This window comes from Phoenix dactylifera, chromosome 7, assembly GCF_051530095.1.
Source record: "Phoenix dactylifera cultivar Ajwa chromosome 7, Ajwa_hap1_PhDact_Kaust_v1.1, whole genome shotgun sequence".
NCBI classification, from domain to species: Eukaryota; Viridiplantae; Streptophyta; class Magnoliopsida; order Arecales; family Arecaceae; genus Phoenix; species Phoenix dactylifera.
In genome coordinates this window covers 34,024,445-34,047,181 of record NC_143196.1, presented here as the reverse complement: position 1 = coordinate 34,047,181, position 22,737 = coordinate 34,024,445, and the positions used below count along the sequence as shown (strand labels likewise).

The 22,737-nt window shown below is 38.4% G+C and overlaps 2 protein-coding genes across 4 annotated transcripts; both read right to left on the bottom strand.

Moving 5' to 3' along the window:
- Positions 1 to 403: 403 nt before the first annotated feature.
- On the bottom strand, positions 404 to 6,029 carry LOC103701965 (AAA-ATPase At3g50940). 2 transcript variants are annotated; one of them, XM_008784200.5, is made up of 3 exons: positions 5,031 to 6,029; positions 1,382 to 2,410; positions 404 to 1,201 (listed from the first exon to the last, which is right to left on the bottom strand). In XM_008784200.5, the coding sequence occupies exons 2-3, from the start codon at positions 2,363 to 2,365 to the stop codon at positions 779 to 781; spliced, it is 1,407 nt and encodes a 468-aa protein (XP_008782422.2). In that variant the 5' UTR covers positions 2,366 to 2,410; positions 5,031 to 6,029; the 3' UTR covers positions 404 to 778. The 2 variants fall into 2 exon arrangements, with proteins under 2 accessions (XP_008782422.2, XP_088557970.2); XM_088701844.2 differs by lacking the exon at positions 5,031 to 6,029 and having other exon boundaries at positions 1,382 to 2,464.
- LOC103701964 (acetyl-CoA acetyltransferase 2-like) lies at positions 5,857 to 17,172 on the bottom strand. 2 transcript variants are annotated; one of them, XM_008784198.6, is made up of 15 exons: positions 17,091 to 17,172; positions 16,076 to 16,143; positions 13,656 to 13,754; positions 13,399 to 13,572; positions 13,179 to 13,284; positions 11,562 to 11,700; positions 10,814 to 10,891; positions 10,658 to 10,723; positions 9,923 to 10,008; positions 8,126 to 8,225; positions 7,458 to 7,568; positions 7,332 to 7,373; positions 7,053 to 7,139; positions 6,527 to 6,612; positions 5,857 to 6,114 (listed from the first exon to the last, which is right to left on the bottom strand). In XM_008784198.6, the coding sequence occupies exons 2-15, from the start codon at positions 16,113 to 16,115 to the stop codon at positions 6,081 to 6,083; spliced, it is 1,248 nt and encodes a 415-aa protein (XP_008782420.1). In that variant the 5' UTR covers positions 16,116 to 16,143; positions 17,091 to 17,172; the 3' UTR covers positions 5,857 to 6,080. The 2 variants fall into 2 exon arrangements, with proteins under 2 accessions (XP_008782420.1, XP_008782421.1); XM_008784199.6 differs by having other exon boundaries at positions 16,888 to 17,134.
- Between the last annotated feature and the right edge of the window lie 5,565 nt (positions 17,173 to 22,737).

The window sequence follows — 22,737 nt, the reverse complement described above, 5'->3', positions numbered from 1 at the left end:
TGAAATATGTTCATGTTGATGGAGGTATTTCTTGTTGGCTTATTTCCTTTATTTTTATGTACTATTTTAATGAAAGTTGTCGACAAAATTCCACTATATATCAACATGGATTTAAGCAATTTGGATGTCGATCCTAAGCTTAGTCTTGCCGTGAGGCCATCTGGTCTCTATTTCATTCAATATTTATTTAATACTTACCATAGGGAAAAAGAAACTAATCACACTTTCTATAGCTGGATGCTTGTTTATCATAAATAATAAAAAGATTAGTTAGAAAATAAGGATCAGTCATGCTTCTTTTCATGAGCACTGCATTGGACAGAGCTCTAGCAAGCACGAAATATTTAGCATGACATGGTCTTGAGATCATTAATTATAGAAAGACCACGGGGCAAAATAAAAATGTTCGAAGTCTTCTGCAAGTCTAAAAGGAGGCCCCTTTTCTCCCAGTGGATCCTCTCTCTCTTTTTTTCTTGTGATTCAAAGGGAAGAAAGATACATAATAGACGAAGAAGTCCGCGTTTTTTGGACTTTCCCGAGTATCCATTGTAACTACCGAACGTATGACCATCGACCCCGGCCACTGCCATGACTGATGGTTGGAATTTTCTAAGTCCATGAACACTGAATGACTCCAAGCTGCAGGAAATTTCTAGTGCCTCGCTATATGTATGGTCGTCATCTACCCCCGTAGCCATCTTTTTTTGACTTCCTTTTCCCTTTATTCTTTAACGTGTTTCTCCGGCAAAAAAAAAAAGAAGAAAAAATGAGGAAAATCTCAGGCTTGACCTTCATCATTTAGCTTTCTTCCACCCTCCTGGTTCTCATTTTGATCTGGAGCAGCACTGGCTTGTTTCTTCTTGGTTTGGATAAGCTTGATGAGCCCTCGGAGCGCGACTTCAGCGTCGTCGCTCTTCATCAGCTCTTCTGCAACCTCCGCCGGTGTGACCTCCACCTCTTTGATCGATGCTTCGATCTCCTCGAAGAGTGGGTGGTCGCGGAGACGATGGTAGTTGGAAGCCAGCACCCTGAACCCGGCAGGACTGCAGTAGCTCATGTGGATGTGTACATCCATCCGGCCCGGCCGCAGCAGTGCCGGTTCCAGCCGATCCTTGTAATTGGTAGTGAACACGATGATCCTCTCATCCCCACAGCTCGACCACAGCCCATCGACGAAGTTGAGCAGACCAGAAAGTGTCACCTGTAGATCATTTCATGAGAAAGATTAATTCAGGAACCAAAAAAAAAAAAAAAAAAGAGATCTTAGAAAGATTCTGCCTAGTGTAGTAATTGAAAAAAAAAAAAAAAACAAGCAAGCAAGCAAGCATGCCAAATGAAAGGATATGAGCCACAAAAATAATATGTACCAGAAGAAGCTCACCTTGTCGTCTTCATCGTTTGAGGACTTCTTGTCCTTGTCTACCTTCTTCTCGGCATCCCTTTTCTGCAATTCGAGCGAGCAGTCGATGTCCTCCACAACCAGTATGGATCGGTTGGACGTGCCGACGAGCAGAGATCTCAGCATCGAATTGCTCCGGACCTCCGTCAGCTCTAGATCGTACACGTCGAACCTCAGAAAGTTCGCCATCGCTGCGATCAAGCTCGACTTCCCGGTCCCCGGCGGGCCGTGCAGCAAGTATCCCCGCTTCCAGGCCTTCCCTATTCGCCTGTAGAACTCCTTCCTCTTAACGAACCGGGCCAAGTCCTCCATCACCTCGTTCTTCAGCGGGTCTTCCATGGCCAGCGTATCGAACGTCGCGGGGTGGTGGAGATTCACAGGCGTCCACATCTCGTCCTCGTTGCTGTAAAGCTTCAGCGTTCTGGCCTGCTCTTTGATTGTTTTGGATTGGTCCAGGACGTGAGGCAGGTAGGACTTCAAGGCCAGGTCCTTGTGCTTCCTGTGGAAGGTTAGCTCGAAGTAGCGGAGCTCCGACGGGGTGGAGTCAACGAAGTAGTGGCGGCGGCGGTGGGTGTGGAAGATCGGGCGGTTGGATTCCCGAGATAGGAGTCGCCACCGGAAGCGCACCCCTTGGAAGACATCAACGACGTCCTCGCCGCGGTCCATGGTGACGTCGAGGGCGGTGGAGTCGTCGTGCTTCGTGACGCGGAAACGGCGGGTGGAGGGGGAGACCTTGGTGCCGAGGTAGATCTCGGCGGCCTTGTACATCTGGTTGGTGGTGATGCCGTCGAGCTCGTCGATGACTACGGTGAGCTGGGAGGAGAGGCGGGCGACGAGGGAGGCCAGGGTCGAGGAGAGGTAGTATTGGATGGATTCGGGGACGAGGTCGTTAGCGATGGAGCGGACGAGGACGGCGGAGGCGGCGACGGAGGCGGCGGTGGTGAGGAATGTTTTGGTGGTGGCCATTGGATGTGGCGGTGCCGGATGCGGAGGAAAGAAGAACACCGAATCCTTCAATAAATAATGGATGGACAAAGAATAAACATAGGGGATGGAAGTTGCTGGGAAGGAGGATTGTTTTGGTTTTGCCCAAATTCACAAATATAAATATAATAAAATTGGAGCAAAGAGAATAAACTATTTTATATACAATTTTTTTATAAGAAAATTACAAAGCAATACTAAATAAAATTTTATTATAAATAAAATAATAATTATAATAGAATCCTCTCAAGTATTATGCTCAAGAAAATGAGGTGTATATTGATTGGAGATAAATACAAAAGTTATCTCCATACGTATCTCAGTAGGTACCTTTCAAAAAAATCATCTATTTATTTCTTAGAGAAATCAACAATAGTGAAATTCTACAAAGATGAAAGCTAAAAGACTTTCGGTGTGATCACCAGACTTTAAAAAATCCAAACAAAAGCGTTGCTCTTAATTATGAAGAAAAAAAAAACGTTCTAAAAGAATATAACTCCCACACCAATAGACTCAAAAAAGAAACAAAAAAAAAAGGATGGACCTTTCACAACCAAAATCAACTTCCAATTAAGCAAGACTTTAGACTTTCTTTCTTTTCTTCCCTTTACTCTTTTTTTTTTTTTTTTTTTGACCATATGAGTCCCATTTGCGCTGGATCCAATATATGGTACATCCTAGCGGCTTTTTGGAGGAAAGATTTTTATTTTAAATTTTTGGAGGAAGGGCAAGGACCCGTTGATGTATCCAGTCTTAGGTCTGTGTCTTTGGAAAACAATTCTATACATATTTTGACTTGTTGACCATTTGTTGTTGGTCGCTGCAAAATTATAAAATAACCCTCTGTGGACCCCGCTGTGAAGAACATTGTTGACCGGCTATGTAATTGACCGGAATCTATTCTCTTAAATCCTAACCCTATCATACCCCACCTGCCCACTCGCACCCTCAAAAAAAAAATTCCTTACTTCTCGTGCTCGATCTCCACCTTCCCGAGGTCAAAGCTTTAAACAGACTCGCTATTACAAAGAAAACTTTTAAGGTGATTAGTTTGCTCCTAAAAATCAAAACCATGTATAGAAATCAAATTCCTTTCTTCAGACTCATTTGAATTTATCAAAAAATTCATATTGATATATATTTAGCTTCATATCAGCTATATATTTAAATATTTAAACAGAACAAAGAAATTTAAATAACATTTTTGGCTAATTTTTATGGACTGAAGTATTAGGTTGTAACAATATGGTATCAGGATTCAGCCCATAACTTATATTCTATAATAGAGATGATTTTTTTTCTTTTTAATTTTAATTAAAAAAATACTATAAATATTATTCCAAGTCTTAACCAAAAGAATAATGCAATTATAGTCATAAAGTCCCCATAAAGCAGCATGTGCATCTGAATATCTGCATAGAAATTTGTTCAGATATAAGATAAGATAATACATGTCCTTCCAAACAGTCCATGACATGTAACTTATAAAGTTGACGAGCCAGTGGCCTCTCTACTATAGGAGTTTCTTTCAGCTAGGCATTGCCATTTTATAAATTAAATCACTAAGGATGATAAGTTTATAAAGTCTGATAGCACATGATAAGTTTCTTGTTTCGAAGTTCCCCATCCTTAAAATATTAGAAGAATCATACACTACCACCGACCAGAAGAGTATCATGTCCCATTCCTTATTCCAAAAAACGAGTAGTTTGAATTCTACATGTGACCACTGACCAGTTTATGCAGTACAGTTTGGATGGTTCACAAAGGATGCTGTAATCAAGGCGTAAATAGTCTAACCAGTCACTCCAACAAAAAAGAAAGTACAGCTTATATGGAAAAGAGTAAAGAAGAAAAAAAGACGAAGACGATCGCATGGTTCTGAGCCCGCATACAAGCTTCATTATTGAAATGCTGCAGGTGTAAAAAATCATTTTCAATGGCCATGGATTGGGAGGTGAAATAGCGGTTGAAGCGGACATTTCAAAATGACAGCATCGAAGATATTTATATACACGGTCATGGTTATTCTAGACTGCGTTCCAAAAAAAGTAGCCTACTTGACAGGAAGGACGGACACTCTCGGCTTAGAGGTAGGCAGTCTCGTGTTTCAACCCCACATTACTTTGATAGTTGTGGGGCACTGTGTAACTGAAACCAATTTACATGAACAATCCCTAGCACCCTGCCTTCGCTCCCAGAGCCCCACTTTGGGGATAGAAACAACTGAAAAGCGAGCTACCTCATGAACATGCAAGTGAGTGATAGGGACCTAACAAGATTACTTGTTTATGCAAGTGGACAAGATTTTGTCCCATGCATGATCTTTGGTGATAAGAACACAAGGTAAAGCTATTTGTCCAAACTAGTATCCATGATAAGGCATAGCCTAAGTTTCATGTAAATTATCCACAACAATGTCTCCAACTTTAAGTGAAGGAAGTTGATGAGGGACAGTTTAAGAACTCATTATAGCTATAAGTTTGCATGAAAAGTATGCTGTATTTTCTCTTTTTCAGGGGAAAATAGAAATTAAGAAGTTTGACATATTTATGGAATAGTTTTAGATCATGCATACAGGTAAATATATGCGTTATATTTTCTGTAAACATATGATCATGATTTCTAATATAAATTAGAATACTACCTTTTCTCTGTACCAAGTATCTTTAGTTAAAGATTCTTCATTTTGATGAATTTAGAACAGCTGGCACATCTCAGAGGATGCGGTTCAGTTCCCGTAGGTTCAATCTCTGTCCAGGAGAAATTAGAGAAGCACGAACCTGCAAATCCTGTTGCAACTAAGAAGCTGGTGCAGTTCATGAAATAGAGTCTAAATTCTCGGAGCTTAGAAAGCTAGCACCTCTTTTGGATATAGCGTCACTAGTGTAAGTCGAGTCCATATGCAATGAAACCATTAAATAGGTCGAGTAAAGAAAGCAGTACCAAATAATAGGAGTCCAAGTACAGCGATTTTCATGAGAGAGATGAACTAGAATCTAGAGAATTTAGATTCCATCTCAATTCCTTAAAAATTTCCAGGTCTGTTCGACAATGATGGCAATGCGAATGACAATGGTCTCATCGATATACCTTCTTATTATCAAGCCTAAATCGCGAATTAGTCTCATCATGCAGCAGCATGCCAGAGTTTTATTTTTGGTAAAATAAGAGCCAGCAAACCATGCAATAATAAGTCACAACTTGTTGAAACTGCCATATTTTTTTTCTTTTGTATTGTAAAACATGAATCAGTCTCGGCATAAGCTTTGCCAGTAAAATTGTAACTTGCTACTAGAGTTTCCATTAAAAATAAATTTATCCATCTGAAAGGAGGACCAGGTGTCACAACTGGTGTTTGCTAGTATTAAACAATTTTAATTAATATTCTTGTTTTTGCTTCCTCTACTCTCATTCGAAAGATATGTTTAGATGCAAGCTCATGTTACTTGAACACCACAGAGATGCAAATATGTAACGATAGCCGTGCCTTGCTTTTTATTTATATGGAGGGTTGACATATTAAACAGATAATATGACATGATTGAGTTGTGAGGATATGGCATATCAGACATCCATAACCACGTCAACCACATCATAGGCAGATTACATTTACCTATCATATACTTATTGTTACACTGGATGCAAAATTTTATGATCTCATACAACAACACTTAATTACACCAAATAAGAAAACTCATAGCAAAGAGCGTTCAGTCTTCGCACGAGGCCTGCACATATAAATGATTTATCACTCAGAAAATAGGTGGTTGATAAACTTCTGGTTTCAACAAATTACATGGGATTACTGCAAGATTGTTCTATAAAGTTTTGACTAAAGATGATATGGCTATTACCATGCAAATACTACAGCTGATTAGGATTACCTGGGAAGGGAAAAGGACCATGTGTATTTCATCAAGTGCTCAGCAAATCGGCACAGAAATGTCAGTAATAAAATTCAAATTGGACTTCAGAAACTCAAAGCTCTTGGTTTTGTGATGGGTTGTTAAAACCAAAGTAAAATATATTTTAGAAAACCAAAGATATATGTTTTACAATAAGATATCTAATTCATTGCCAAGTTGACAGTAAAGTTTTATTATGCCAAACTCGAAGCCTCGCCAAACCGAGAATACTTACGTGAGCTCCAAGACAAGTGCAGAGGCTCCCCCACCACCATTGCAAACTCCTGCTACTCCAAATTTGCCATTTCTGTGTCTGAGAACCTGCAAATCCATAGTTAACACAAGCTTATAGCTACATGACAGTTGAGCCAATACTCTATCTTAAAACATGTATTATACGATGTTTGGAATCATGAAAAGTTGTCTGTTTCTATTTCCTATAAAACTAGAAATGCCCTGAAAGACTACCTTAATAAAAAACAGATGGATAATCAAAGGCTACTGAACTCTTAAGATAAGATGCCAGTTGATAAAAAAAATCCCGTGTTTATTTAAAAAATTGGAGAAACAACATGCCAGTCACCAACATCCATGCTTGTTCTGAAAAAGCAGAAATCAAGGTTACACAACACAACACACACATGCGCATGCACGTATGCATGCATATGCATGCATTCGGTGAGATGTGCAGATACACATGCAGGAGGAAGAATAAGAAGATCCAGGCTATGCAAATATAATTTGTATGCTAGGATACATACCCCTAACAAAGTGACCAAAATGCGTGCGCCACTGCAACCTAGAGGATGTCCCAAAGAAACAGCACCACCATGCACATTAAGCTTTTCCTGCAGGCAGCATGAGGTAGGATAGTTAACAAGGTTGAAAGGGCGAAGTAGTAAGCCTGCCCAGCTTGTCTACGAAGAACTCATCATAATTTAGGCAGCTGGACATGAATCTAAACTGCAGAATGCAAATGTTTGAAGGTCCCAGAAGGTTGTAGCAGTAAGGGCCTCAGTTTAGAAAAAACAGTAACTTACAGCAGGAAGCCGAAGAAGCTTCTGATTTGCTAGAGCCACAACCTGCTACCATGAAAAAGCTAAAAGTTCTGCCAAAAAGAATTTTACATAGAGAAGAAACCAGGTGAGAGATAGTTCTCAACTTACGGAGAAAGCTTCATTGATCTCATAATAGTCTATTTGAGAAGCCTCCAAGCCAGCATTCGAAATAGCTTTTGGTATCGCGAGAGATGGGGCTGTTGTGAATAGCTCAGGTGCCTGCATGACCAATCTCATATCAGCTTCAAGCAGAAAATAACTTAGGATTAACTAGATATTTATTAATGCTAAACAGACACAAAATGGAGTCCAAAAGATCAGACGATGCCATTTTGTGAACAGCGAAAATAGTCTTCAGCATAATCACTACCATAATTCACTTGACTGGCAGCTGCGACACACCATTCAAGTAGATTCGGTTAATTAATTGAGCAGCAGCTGACAATAAAGTGATTAACAGCTACACATGTGCCAAGTAGCGTTCTGCTGAGTAGTGTTCAGAACATAACAGCAGATTGTCAGTCTTAGATAATTTATCCAAACTGCATGGCACAAACATCTGAGTTGCGGCCCTCCGGGTCTCTACAGATTTACTGAAGACTGGAACACCCTGAGTTTCTTTGTGTATACAACAGCTAGTCCAAACTCTGGACTTTTAATGAAAATAGGCCAAAGAAAACAGAAATTTTCCAGATAGCCAGTCTATATTAATTTGAAGCATCCTCTCTCTCTTTTTTCTGCCATGAAAAAGATTTTTGCTTTATTTGGTCAATCACCTGAGCAGCATCAGCATATCCTTTGATCTTTGCAATCACTTGCAATCCTAGTTCCCTAGCTTTCGCCCCACTCACTAACACTAAAGCAGCAGCACCATCACTGTCCAAAAGAACCGTATTCAGGAGAAAAATAAAAAAAATCATGCTTCAATGAAATTCATCAAGTGCTTAAACAGGTTGAAACTTGACCAATTACCAGTCAGTGCTTACAAATCCAATCCTGAATTATGGTAAAATTACAGAGAGTGCAAATCCAAGCCATGGGATAAAAAAGCAAAATATGCAACGAAGAAATTCAACATAATTAACCTAGACTGGTGGTGACTAAAGGGATTTTGCCTCAAACTTCCTTTGAACGGATGATGGAGCTGATAAACTCCCCAGAAAACGGTGAATGTGCTGCAGGTGGACTTGACGTTTATGATGTTTCCTAATGTGTGATATGGGTTGTGGATTGCTGGAAAAATATTGATACGGCTTCTCAACCTCACTGCATATCATTCTTCCATGTGAACAAGTCCTCATTGCCTCTGGGGGCCAGATTGAGAGACGTTCAACTGGCACCAATCACTTGTCTGTTGCAGAAGAATGCATCTTCACATCCACAACAAAAAAATAGTTGAAACTTTTGATTCCCACCATACTCTTGGGAGATATGAGATCTCTAGCAGCAGGTTAACGATGAAAATTCTACTCTCACCAAGGATTGAAATAAGGTCAGGGTAGCTTTTTCTTTGCTTTCTTGCTGTTCTAAGGGAGCGGTTCTACAAGCTGTCTGGGTCTACTAGACTTGAAGGTTTGGACAAGGAGTAGATGATGTTGATAATCTTGTGATAAATGTAACAAACAGACTGTTGGCTGCAAGAGCACCTTATAGGCGAAGCTGGGAGAATCTCTCTTTTAAGTCTAATGTCCAGGGTTAAAGTCAACTTATAACTGATGCTTGGGTTCCTGAAAAGGTAAAATCATTTTTTCTAAGGGATGGGCAAAGGTGATGCATCATATATGGGAGCTCAACTCAGCTATGCCAATCCACATATACTAAGGCAACTTTTCAAAATAATCATGAGCAATTTATCTGAGAAGGAAATTTTTTAATGAAAGCAAAAGGGAAAAAATTGGGGAAATCTTAGTGGCTGCTTCTAGATTAGAAATGGCCCAAGTATTAGTAGCATAGAAAATCATTGTCAGAAGACAGATTAGATCTATTATATGTGAGTTAGTTATGCAGTAAATTTTAAGTAAGATTACTCCTTTAAATCTGTTGATGGTGATGTTAGAAATTTCATAAAATTTACAGCATTTAGCACCCGATATAAATCCTTCACTTACAATCAATTAGACATTATCATCGAGATTTTAGCTGAAGTAAGAGAATCACAATTTTAATAATACTACAGGGATATATCAGTGCATGCATTGAAAAAGAGAACACTTCTCTTGAATAGAAGCCAACATGGAGTCTATTCAGTCCATTATAATGAACCTACACTTATAAGCCAATAAGGAGCCAGAATGGATCCATGGTTTGTTGTATATTGACTGAATCTGTTCTGCTACAAATTATTTCAAGGACAGCACCACTGAAAAGAAAATTAGGTCAAAGAAATCTATCATTCCACATAGCATATTAGGGGATCAGTTTGCAAGAAAGTTATACCACAAGCAGCCCTGCAGAAACTAATAAACATAAAGAAAAGAAACTAAGGTAAATCTGATTCAATAAAAATTTACATATATTGTATTCTTAAAGGGGAAAAAAAGATGGTAATGATAACAAAGATGAAAGCAGCCAACCTTATACTAGAAGCATTGCCAGCAGTAACTGAACCACCATTCTCCTTGAAACTAGGACGGAGCTTCCTTAATTTTACAGGATCAAACTAGTCATACAAAAAAAAAAAAAAAAATTGCAAGCCTCCATCAATATCACGATACCAGATTTTGCAAAGAGAAGCAGGAAGGATGACGATAGTACCTATAAGTTTAGCATCCAGAATAAAATCACATAAGCTTCAAAACTAATTGGCTGAACAGTAACTATACACTATGAAAACTTTAACTGGATTTTGCATGTTGCAGGTAAATCATGAACCAGTTCTACCATCTATTTCCAACCTGATATCGACCACAGTATCTTAAAGTGAAAACAACACAGTGTTCTCAAAATATGTCAAGGAGAATTTTAACCTCAAGTCAAAATTCTTGATTCTGTTAATCAGGCTAGTAGAGCCGACAATCATAATCTAAATATATAGTTATATCATTATCATATATATAACAGGATAATTTTTTTGAAACCACTAACCTAATTTTAAGTTCTGTTATTTTCATTCTCTTTTACTATTATAAAAGGAAGGAATTAACCTTCGCTGACTGAGAAGAGGGCATCTTTAAAGACTGCCCTATCGAAATTCTCCCTTTTTTTTAAATAAAGACTGCATATATCTAATAACTATTGATTATGATCTATACTTTGTGGAATGGCATGTGATGTATGAAAGAGTCTACTTAAGTTTTATAAGACATTACTTTTTCAAGACTTTCATCCTTATCGATGATTCTTGATGGTTTTCCTCTACCTGTAGAAACTTCCACCTGCATAGCATGAAATTATGTGAAATAAGTCAAATATGCAAGAAATGGTAAACCCCCTGCCTGCATCTACCATAAATTTTGATGTCCCACCGGAGCAATTTCCCAAGAAAATGCACCACTATGTTGAGCAGCTATTCCACGCTCATTGCTCTGAATGGCATAAGAATCCTAGAGGAAGTGGAGGAAATAAATCAGTCACATTCCTTGTAAATGAGACCACAGACTGCAAGACATTACTTATATGCTAGTACCACATAACCAGGACCAGAGAAAAAGGGATTTTAAAAACTATTAATTAGAATAAAAGTTAAGGCACAAAGATGATGCAGCTTGAAATAGAACACAGGTGCATAAAGTTATAAACTTTATAGCTGGTGCCACTTGTGGTCAATGTCCCAAACCAAATCACAACTAAAGTATGCATCATTGACCACATTAAAACAATTTGGAAACTGTTGATGGAACTATTTTCAACAAAATTTCTAACACAATGCTCTAATAAATCACATGGTGTCGGGTTAGTCAGCAACATTGTGCCAATTTCCCTAGTGCTTTAGAGTTTAGACCAATGCCACAGTGACAAGTCAAGAGACCATCAAAGGTAATCTAAATAACAACTTCAGCAGGAATATAAATCCAAACAATTTATACCGAACTCCTAATAAAGAAGGATAATAACCTGTATGAATCACATTTAAGATCTAGTGCCACACCATTCAAAGAAAACCAAACCACAATCAACAAAGCCTATTTGATTTTTTTGCAAAAGAAAAAAACCAAGTCTGTATGGTCTTTTCCCGTGAATACAAATGACTTGAAAAATAATATATACAAGTACCTGCTCTTCTCTTGTTATCAAATGTTGGTCGGCACATAATTCAGCACACATTCCCATGCCAAAATCATTATAGACATCCCACAGACCATCTTTAAGCATGCCATCAATAAGCGTATCATTTCCAAATCGAGATCCTTTTCTGCACGAATGGAGATGTTCAAGGCAAATCAGTGACAGTATGGCGAAGCCAAGAATCTTATTAAATGGCATTAAATCAATCAAAAAGAGGAATAGAAACTGCTTCACTCATGTTAACTACAACCATAAATACGATCAGAAAAAACACTATTTTAGATCAAGATTATCGCCTACTTGAGAAAGAACGTATTCTCCAGATGACAGACATATGATCTCTAACATCCACATTATGGCATAAGCATGAATATCTGGACTGTTCAAGAATGTGATTTCGGCAATCTTTAAAATTTAGGGTAAGGATAAAGTTACTCACACAACACATTATTGCCTTAGGATATGAAGAAGAATGCTGAGAAGTGCTTAAAGTTTTTACCAACTCATGGATGTAGCATTTCTTGTTCATAATCCCCAAAAGGATGGTTATATGCCTAGGAAAGTTTCAAATATTGCAACACCGAGCTTCTATGTATTTCAATGAAGATCAGTACACCAGACACAGTAAATTCCTCGTTTGTTGGGGTTGAACTACATGTCTATGTAATCACAAGAAATCAATCGTATAGATACTTGACCCTTTGATGAAGAAAGTTTGGGACATTACAAAGTTCATATGTAACTTAAAATTAGTATAGGAATTTTTAATTTGTTACAAAAATTTCTGGACTTGTGTGCATCAGTTGAAATTTGGTTGACATTTTAAGTTATCATACAGCACTTAATCAGAAATCATAAGTCATGTGAGTGCTTTAGTTGATGGGAGATTTAGGAGAGTTGGTTTTTGGAGGTTATTACCAGAAAGCAATTCTACCCTGAGAGCTGTCAGGTCATGAAAGTTTTGATCTCACTGGGAGTGAGTTTAGAATTGATCCTAAGAAATTTTATCCATTTTTCCACTTTTGTCAAAGAATTATCTTACACTATTGGCAATAACTTCAAGAGTAACATTGGATGATGATTCTGGAAGTACGGGTGGTGGTTAATGATGATGACCCTATCCTTAGTTTTCTTCCTTAGTTAATGATGACCACCCTATCACAATCTTTTTCACTAATGTGATTCCCACACCTAAACTTCCAACCTAATATACGTTCGATAACCCATGTACAAAGCCTAACCACCTAGCATTAAATCTTTGTCTACTATGTTACCTGATGAAGAAAATTGATAAAATTTATGTGCCTTCACCTTTTCTTTGCGCATGTTGTACTCCATGGAAAAACAGTAGTATCTCATAGACTTCACTTGAGGACTCGATTGTGGTTTCAACTATTTCTGTATCTTCCTTCTTTTAAAAACCCAATTTCAGACATATGTCAAACTTATATATAAGGAAATAACATAACTAAAAGTCTATACTTATTTTCCAAAATTCCTCAGGAAATCCTGAGACAAATTTCAGATTTCATATATCATTAATTCTTATTAGATGCATGGATGTACAAAAAATTACGTTGGAAAGCAAGAGAACAGATTGCAAACCTCGCTTCTGTTAAATATTTAGGAGCATTCGACATGCTTTCCATGCCACCAGCGACAACAACATCATTGATTCCCAACTGAATACTTTGTGCTGCAAACATTGTTGCTGTGAAGAAGCAATACATATACTTTATTATGACAACCTAAGCAGTAGCTACTAGTGATCTATCTTTTCTTGATGGAGAGATACTAGTGATCTATCAAAAGAGTAAGTTCATACCCTTTATCCCAGATGAACACACTTTGTTGATGGTAGTGCAGACCACTGTATTTGGTATACCAGCACCCAAGGCTGCCTGCCTGGCAGGAGCCTGCCCCAGATTGGCACTCAAAACATTCCCAAAAAAGACTTCTTGAACAAGCGTTGTGTCAACATTTGCCCTTTTAAGTGCACCTGAACATATAAGCTGACATGTCACAAGGCACAGAAAGGGGGAAGGTAGGATGAGCAATAAAACCAACAAAATATTATCTTACATTGAATAACAATAGACCCTAGTTTGGTGGCTGATAAAGATGATAGGGCACCAAGAAAGCCACCCATTGGTGTACGTGCAACACCAACAATACAAACATCTGTCGACAAGAGAAAATGTAGTGAAAATTAGTCATCGATCATCCATAGCATATGATGTTTGCTGGTCCAGTACGAATATATGAAACCACAAGATAAATCTTCTTTATATTGCTTCTAAAAAATAGTGATAACTTTCCAGATCGACATTGATGAATAAAATTGTTCTATTATATGCGTTTTCCATTAAATGGACAATTATATTTCACAATTTTTAGGACAAAAAATTTAATATCTTAAGGCCTTGAAACTACAGGTAACATTGCCAACCAACTTGAGACTAGTTATGACTTAAAACAAAAAACTCAATTGATCTGTAATATTAACAGGATGGAGATAAGGTGTACCACCCCCATACTGGCCAGGAACTGGTGCAAGGGGCTTCTATGTCCTAGTTATGGCAAACTGGGCTTGAATCACTGTATTGTATTGGATCAAGGGATGAAGCTTAAACGGAGAATGAACTGCGGAGGACTGCTGAGTACCCAGCTGGACATCTTAAATCATTTATATTTTTCAGTTTTTCAACCATTTCAAGGTGGGAGATGGAGTGAGAGGCAATGGGAAGCTTCCATACTGTAATTTGTATTTTGGAGCTCACAGCACTGGAAACCTGAAGAGAGGCTAGATAAATCCTGTAATTTGTAATTTTTTGCAAAATCCTGCGCTTGATCTTGTAGGTTTTGAGATTGATCAGTAGTGGTCAAGTTCTAGGTTAATTCCTTGTGTATGAACGCTAGATTCATGCCCTTAAGCATGAATCCAGGTCAAAATCAAAGGGCTCGGGGGTTTTGTGTTGAACATCAAAGCCGTCTCCAAAAATAGCACTCAGTAGAAGAGATTAAGTTGTTGTTGTTAAGTTACCAATAAATTGAGGGAACTCAACAATCTGCATTGACCAATGGAAGGGCTAACACTTGGATAGTCACATGTTTCACAATTCTATTATCAAAATGTTTACAATATAAGCATTGATCTATGTGAAAGAGGCAAAAATTAGATAAAATCCCCAAAAGGTAAATGGTATGAGAGAAAGTATTTCTCTGTACCATAACATGGGAGGATGGCTGGAAAGACTTATTCATTTATCTAAAAGTATCATATTAAGGTTTACTATACCATCTTGAACCACTAGATACAGGGCGTACCGAACCGAACCAACAGAAAACCGGAATCGCTCCTCCTGTCGGCTAGGTAAGCAGGTTGGACCTATGAACAAGTCCCCTCCCAAGTCGATTATGGCTCGATCCGCTCGTGATCGCTCCTTCCACACCCCACACCCCCTGCGTCGCAGATCCCCCTTCCCCCCTCCTCTGGCCCCTTTGCCTCCTCCTCCACTCGTGATTGCCCTTGCTCCATCATGGATCCCCCCTCCTTCAGCCCCTTCACTGCCTCTTCTAGCCCCTCCCTCTCTCTCGCTCCCCCTCCTTCCCCGGCTATTGCCGCCAGACTTGGGAGACCTAGCTACAAATCAATCCACGTCTCCAGGAGAGCCCCCCCCCCCCCCCCCGGGGGCCCTTCACTCTCTTCCTCTCTCTCCATCTTCCTCTCCCACTCCCTCCCAGTCCTTCTTCCTCTCTATCTCCCTGTGTTGGCACATCCTAGAACTGCACGGTACAAACCCATACCATACCGAACCGGTCACTATTCGGTACGCCCACCAGTACTAGTTCAGCGAAAGTTGGTTCAAACGTTATAATCTTCTCATCTTTGTTGTTTGTCAGTCACTTGTTCTCCAAGAAATAACCTAATAAAACATCAACATTGATGAACACAAGGCACTCGCAAGTTTTGCAAGAGATTATTGATGTTTGCACTTGCAGTGTTACTTTACAAAGTGATTGTATAATGTCTCTTCATATTGGAGCAATAAGAGTTATACAAGGCAACAAAAGAGAATAACTGGATCCAAAGGATGGACAAATACATGCTGACATTGCTATTGAGACAAACAGTAGACATTTTTCATAGAAAGCTGTCTACATTGTTCAAGTATTAACACCAAACACGAGAATACACCATGACATAATAAATCCATAAAATGGTTTACAGAGAATATTACAAGAACAAATGTGGGTGTTATGTTAAGCAAAATGATAGAAATAATTATTGCCTGCTAGTCAGCCTTATCTGATCTATTTTGGATTACAAACACTCCATTGGTACTCCTATCTTTCAAGGGTTAAATTCTTAGTAAAACATGGCAGAAAATAGAAGGATACGCAGTGGAATATTATCCTGGATGACTGAGATATAGAATACCTAACATGGAATATCTTAAACAATTATTCTGGTTTGGAAATTAAGTAAGTAATGTATATACCTCTAGGGTTTAAGTCGTCACAAAACCCAGATGGCGCCATAAATGGATACAATGTACTTGAGTACCTCCTAGTGCAAATGATGAAGGAAAAGAAAATAGCATCAGTTATTCACGTAAAATCAAATTATAGATAAATTTTTTACGGCAGTAAAATTAGAAAAAAATCAGGTTATTCTTCTTGCTAGATTTGCAGTAAAAAGCATGAACAAAGAACCAACAAATGTTTAATATTTTCTTAAACACCTAATTTATGCACAAAAAATAACGGTAATGGTTATCATCTTTTTTCTCCATGACGTTTGTGGATCAATTTAATAATTATGGCACTTATAGATTATAAACAAAAAATTTCTTCTAGAAATAAAATCTAGATAATCTTCGTAGGAACAATAGAACAAAACCAAGAAAGGAGGGGAGTAAAATTGACATTTGTTACTGAAAACCAACACATCATTTTCTCCCACATAGAGATGAAAGAAAATGATACTTATCAAATGAATGTGATGTCAAAAGTTACACCTCAAGCGAACGGACTGAAACCTATCATCCAATAGAAAAGCCCGAAGCTCAAGCCTTCAAGTGAGATAATCAGAAAGACAAAGGAGCTAGCCTTCATATATGTATAAACTATGAAATATTACAAAAAAAAATGGTATTATAATAAACCATGGGAAGAGAAAGAGATCCAGGCCATCTGAACAAAGAGAATTTACGACAGAGCAAAGAAGGAATTTAGAGAAAAGTATCCATGACAAGGAAAACCGACAAGAATCACAGACCATTGCCCTAATTTTGATTGAAAAGAGCCGAACCTTCAGCCGACTGATGATCAAGAAACCTACGGCTCTTACAAAGACATCTAACAACGTGGGCAAGACCGAAAAGACTGCAAGAACTTTCAAGATAAATACAGTAATGAAACAGATCCGATCGAGGCTTCCAAAAATGGCGAAAAGATCCAATCTTGAAATTTAATTACTAGGGTTTCTAGATGGCGAAGTTTGGGAGCTCTCACCTCGGTTCCCTCCGCACTATGGTGTGGAGAAAGACAAGATTAACACGGCGAAGGGGAAAATATAAAAATAAAAAAAGCAAGGTATCTTAAATACACTGCGGTGTGACGCTCATACACTGATGGGTTTATATGGAGAACAGTGCTACCAAACGACAGCCATCGGATCTTGATCGAGTGATGAGGATTTGAGGATATACAAATATACATCAGGTGGAAACGTACGGACGCGTGCATAACTGTTCTATGCGGAAGTAAATCCGCACAGAATTAAGCAGACAGTCGTCCGCATCCCTGGTCGTACCCACTTCTAGATATCAAAACATCTCGGAGGTAAGTTGCTTTTTATGGAATTTTTTTTATGAATATCCCCTAAATATTAAATTTTACATGAATATTCTTTGAAAATTGATATTTACACGTATACCCTAATAAAACACATATTTTGCTATTTTACTCCTTTTTTTATCCTTATTTTTGCATATGTACCCACGCCATATAATGCCGTTAAAAAATTAATGGATGTGCAAAAAAAAACTTATAAGCCGATCGTGATGGAGGACAAAAAAATAATTTCAATATTTTATTTTATTTTTAATTAAAATAAATATAGTTTTTATTAACGATATTAGAAAAACCGTTATATTAAAAACATTTGTACAAAAAGAGTATTTTATAAAAGTACATAAATAAATATAAATTTTAAGAGGGTATTCATGTAAATTTAAATATTTAGAAGGGTATTCATGCAAAAAAATTCTATTTTTATTTGATATTTTTATGCATGTAGTTGAAAAGATTAAATCCTAACACCTAAGTTTTATTAGCAAAACAGCACCATTCAATAAAATTCTAGTTAAAATGTTTTCTTTCTTTCTTTCTCGGAGATTCTTTGCATACCTTGGTGGCACTTGTAGGATGTTTCTTGCTATTAGTTGTTTTTTGGCATATCTAAATCTTAGTGTAGGTAATTCTTTATAAGCCTTTACATCGCTTAGTTTTTAATATTGAAAAACATATTTTGTGCATGATCTAATAAGAAATCCAACCTTGGATCATTTGCAATTGCGAGCAACTTGTATAAAAATTTATATGGCTAGTGCCAAATTTGTTGGCCTCCTTTTTATATGGGTAAGTATCAGTAAGATTTTGCTCTTTTTTTTTTTTGATGTTTCAAATGAAAGACAGAGTTGTTATCTTAAATCAAAACCGATGTTATAATCATTATCTAGAATCATATCTAAAGTTTAAATTATAGTAATCTCTACAATGACCGTCGTCGACAAGGCCGGCTCGAGCCTTAGGCGACTGAGGCGGTCGCCTAAGGCCCCCGGCCTGAGGAAGGCCCCGATTTTTTTTTTTTTGCCTAGGATAGGAGGCACCGCTACAGTGTCAGTGCTTTCCGGCGGCAGCAGGCAGCAGGCTACGGGCTATAGGTAGGCAGGCAGAATTGACAAACAACGGGCTACAGTGTCAGTGCTCCCCCCCCCCTCTCTCCCAGAGCTTTTTTTTTTCTTTCCTGAACCTTTTCTTTGCTAAACCTCCCCCCTTGAGGCTTCCCATTTCTCAAAGCTTCAGTTTTTGGGCCGCCCCTGCTCCGGAGTCTTGTCCGGACCTCCTCTCCTCTCCAGACTCCAGCGACCAGCTCTCCTCGGCAGCTCGGCTCCTCCGACTTCCGGCCTCCGCGGCCTCTGGGCTCCATTGATCCCTCTCGATCTTGTCAGCGCCAACGGTTCACAGACCATGGTCCACGTCCACCGTCTTCCGGCAGCCCGGCTCCGACTACAAGAAGGCAAGAACCCGGGCTCCCTAGTCCCTCCTGGCTCCATCCCTCTCGATCTCGTCAACCTCCCTTTTTTTTTCTTTTTTGATCTCTAATCTTGTTCTATTTTTTTTTTGTGAGGAGGGATTTGCATGTCTGGAGGAGAGCGATGCACCACTCGAAGTTGAGGACTTGAGGGAGCGGGGTTTTGGGGCGGGTGAGCATGGGGGTGAGGTGGTGACTGGTGAGGGACAGAGGGAGGAGGGGGTGGGGACTGTGGGGTGTCTTCTGGAGAGGGATGGAGGGAGCCAGCCAGGCGCCAGCCAGGGAGGAATTGGGTCAGGGACTCAAGATGGAGGCTGAGGGGTTTAGTATGGTGGTATGGTGCCGTGGTGGGGGGTTTGGGCTGCATCTGGCCATTAAAGTAGAGGGGTGGGTTTTCCTGAGAATTGGGAGTGATATTGTGTGGTTTAATGAGCTCAACCTCCTTTTTTTTTTTTTTTTTGTTTGTGATTGATTAGCTTTTCTAGGGGCCAGGGGGTGAGGTCTGTGGTGAGCATGATAAAAGGAAATGTTCTCTTCAACAAGGCCTTAGCTTGGGCTATCTTCTAATGTGATGAGGTATGTTGTAAATTCTTTGGGCCAGGGCCTCTTCACATACATTGGAAAGCATTTGTGGTGTAGATGAATGCACATAGCTAGGTTGTTAAAGGGTGCTGAAAGGTTTAGATTTCTAAACACTAATAGCTGAGCATAAATGGGCCCTATTCTCATAGCTTTTCACTACTTGTAAGCACTAATTTAGAAACATCTAATAGCTATTATTTTTAAATAAATTTTTAAAATATTTTGCATTTATTAAAAAAAATGTTATTTTTTTTTAAAAAAAAAGGCCTCTTTTAATGAATTCGCCTTAGGCCTCCAAATATATTGAGCCGCCCTTGGTCGTCGATCATTGTCGTTAGCATCGTTAAAGGTTTTAATGATATAACATTGCTTATATTGCATGACACTTTGCTCCATCAAGTATGCATCATCTTCTTGTGGTGAATTGATCCATGCGGTTGCATTGGCTGACGGACTCCCCAAGCTCGGCTGTTGTCAGGGCACCATAGATTACGTTGTCCGTTTCTTATCCTTTTTCAGTTCCCATGCTGATGCCCAGATTGGCAGCAACGATGCAACAAAATCTATTGAACGTTTACCAAAATGTAGAGATTTTCTCTTAAGGGGACGTCGATAGGGTTTTTAGGTTAGGTATAATTGGGTCAAGCGTATCTAAACTTTTCAATAGATCTGGGATGATAACTTGCCCCAAAACAATTGAAAATTTTGGGTACAATGCATGCTCATGTCTCCGCGGGTGATGGTACTTTAGATTAATATTTAATTCTCTGCTAGTGATGGTACTTGAGATTGGTTTGGGTATATGCTCTTGAACTTGAACCCTAGCACCAACCCAACATGGCAATATGGGATGGGGTTTTTGTTGTTTGTGTGTGTTATGAATTTATAAAATAAATTAAATAATAAATAGATGAATAAATGAATCTAATCTCGAATGAAGATTTATCATAACTATGCAAGATCAAGGCTAGTGTCTGACACTATATCCTTAAGACAAATTTTGCCTTCCACATAGGTACTTTGGATCTTTTGAGTGTCTGCCTCCCAGGATACAATGATCTTCACAAACAAAAGGAGCACACCGATTTGTTTGTACGGCGAATCAAAAAACTAAATTTTTGTACTCTCTTTGAATGAACTCACTAATGCTCTTTTAGAACTCTAGAATGAAAGAACTAAATGAATTGGACAAAATTCAGTGTTTACAATAGTTGGAGGAAGGGTCTATTTATAAAGTTCATGGTGATTGTTCAGAACAGACACCAAGTGAAGAGACATGTCTTTTCTTTTTAAATGAATAGATACATCCCTACGTATAGTCATGTTTTTAAAATAAAAAGATGCATCCATACAAATGAATAGATGCATCTCTTTTAAAGAGACTCACCTCTTCTAAGAAGCAACCTTTTAAGTGGGTTACTTTTGAGCCTATTTTCTCATTCACCTGTTATTGTCTAACAGTTTTTACTCAACCCCAGCGGCTTGCCACGTCCATACTCTTGAATTTGTATCAAAGTCTCAGATTGAAAGCCAATTTAGTTTGGATTTAAGTCAAGTTATAGGTTCTCATGTCAACCAAGATCTTGGTTTATGTACCAAAAAAATCAAGATCTTTGTCTACATCAGTATGAGCACCTCCTGATATGAAATATTCAAAAAATATTGACCCTATTATCTCACTCAATATAAATTTATAAAGTTGGTGATATCTACAGATATAGTATGTTTGTACCAAGATCTATGAATTAATTTGGATTCCAAATTGAAAATAGATCTAAATTCAAGGTTGAGTCAGGATCCTGTATTTCTCATTCTGAACCAGCATGATCCGAACCCATCTAGCTCAATCTAAAAACCCAAATCATATAAACCCCATTCTTTATTGTAAATATCTTTCTCACTCAATTTGAACGAACTATTTTTTGCATTAATTCTTCTTTTCATCTTGATAATTGTATCTTCTCTCATCTGTTTTCGCTTCGTTATGTTTGAATATCCATATTTCATTATTTGATTTGATTTAATCATATTTATAATGCACGAATCAATATACATTTTAAAAATTATAGTTTGCAAACTTAAGATGGTTAGTTACTTGAATGAAATTAATCATTTTTGAATAAAAGTTCAAGTCTATACTAGCTCTTTTCTATTTATTAATCTCTTTAACAATTTTATATTCAATTATTCAATATTATATTTTAGTTATAAAAGAATAGCAAGGTACTTGTCTTGAATTGTAAACCCAATTTAATCCAAATCCAAAAAATTTAGATCGGGCCTAGGTCATGCTTGACCCTAAGCCAACCTAAATGATTGACTTGGCTCAACCTAAATGATTAGTTGGATCTAAAATCCTTTTCGTCGACCTGACCTAGCCTGACCTAATTAGCTTATAGGTTGAGTCCAGGTTCGAAATCATAATTGAAATATGAAATTGGGTTAGATCTTAAATCAAGCATTTCTGGTCCGACCCGATCCGATCTATTTGAATTCTAGATTTATTATTATTAGAGCAGGAAAGTGACTGCATCCCGAGGTATTGTTTGTTTTGGGGAAGTACACACGTACTTTACATCGTGCGCAGCTCTTGATGGGCAATATTCTCCTCACAGTTTTGTCCGCTTTGGGGAAGTACGCACATGCTTTACATCATGCGCAGCTCTTGATGGGCAATATTTTCCTCACAGCTTTAAGGGCCCTCTGGTACGAAAGGAGGTGTCCTCTCCTTATAAGGCACAATCCTTTCCGCTACTCTTTCGATGTGGGACTAAAGTTCTGGATCCCCCATCCGCCCCCCAACAACTATACCATATTTTGATACCTTCACAGGTGTCAACTAGATCTCTGAGAAATCTTAATTCTCTCCAAATTCTCTTACTTGCCGTAAGGGTGATCTAGATTTATCCCGGTCTCAACCACTCACCTTAAGCAAGCAACACCTGGATCTTGCTTCTTTCGTCCCCCAAAAGCCTCCCTGAAACTTATTCAACTGAGTTTTTAGACAGTCAGGATGAGAATTGGCAATTCCTTTTTTTTTTCGGTTTAACAGGTGGCAGTTCCTTCAAACCACCGCCAAGGCATAGCAAACCATACCAAGTTTCTTATATAGTTGAGTGTACCTACTTCCTTCACTTCAAAGTCGACATTTCATCTTCCATAGAAAGATATACAGCTCACGTATGAACCATTTGTGAACCAAAATAGCTAAACTTCATGATAGCTTGCATTCATTCAAGCCAACACTCGAGCCCTTTACAG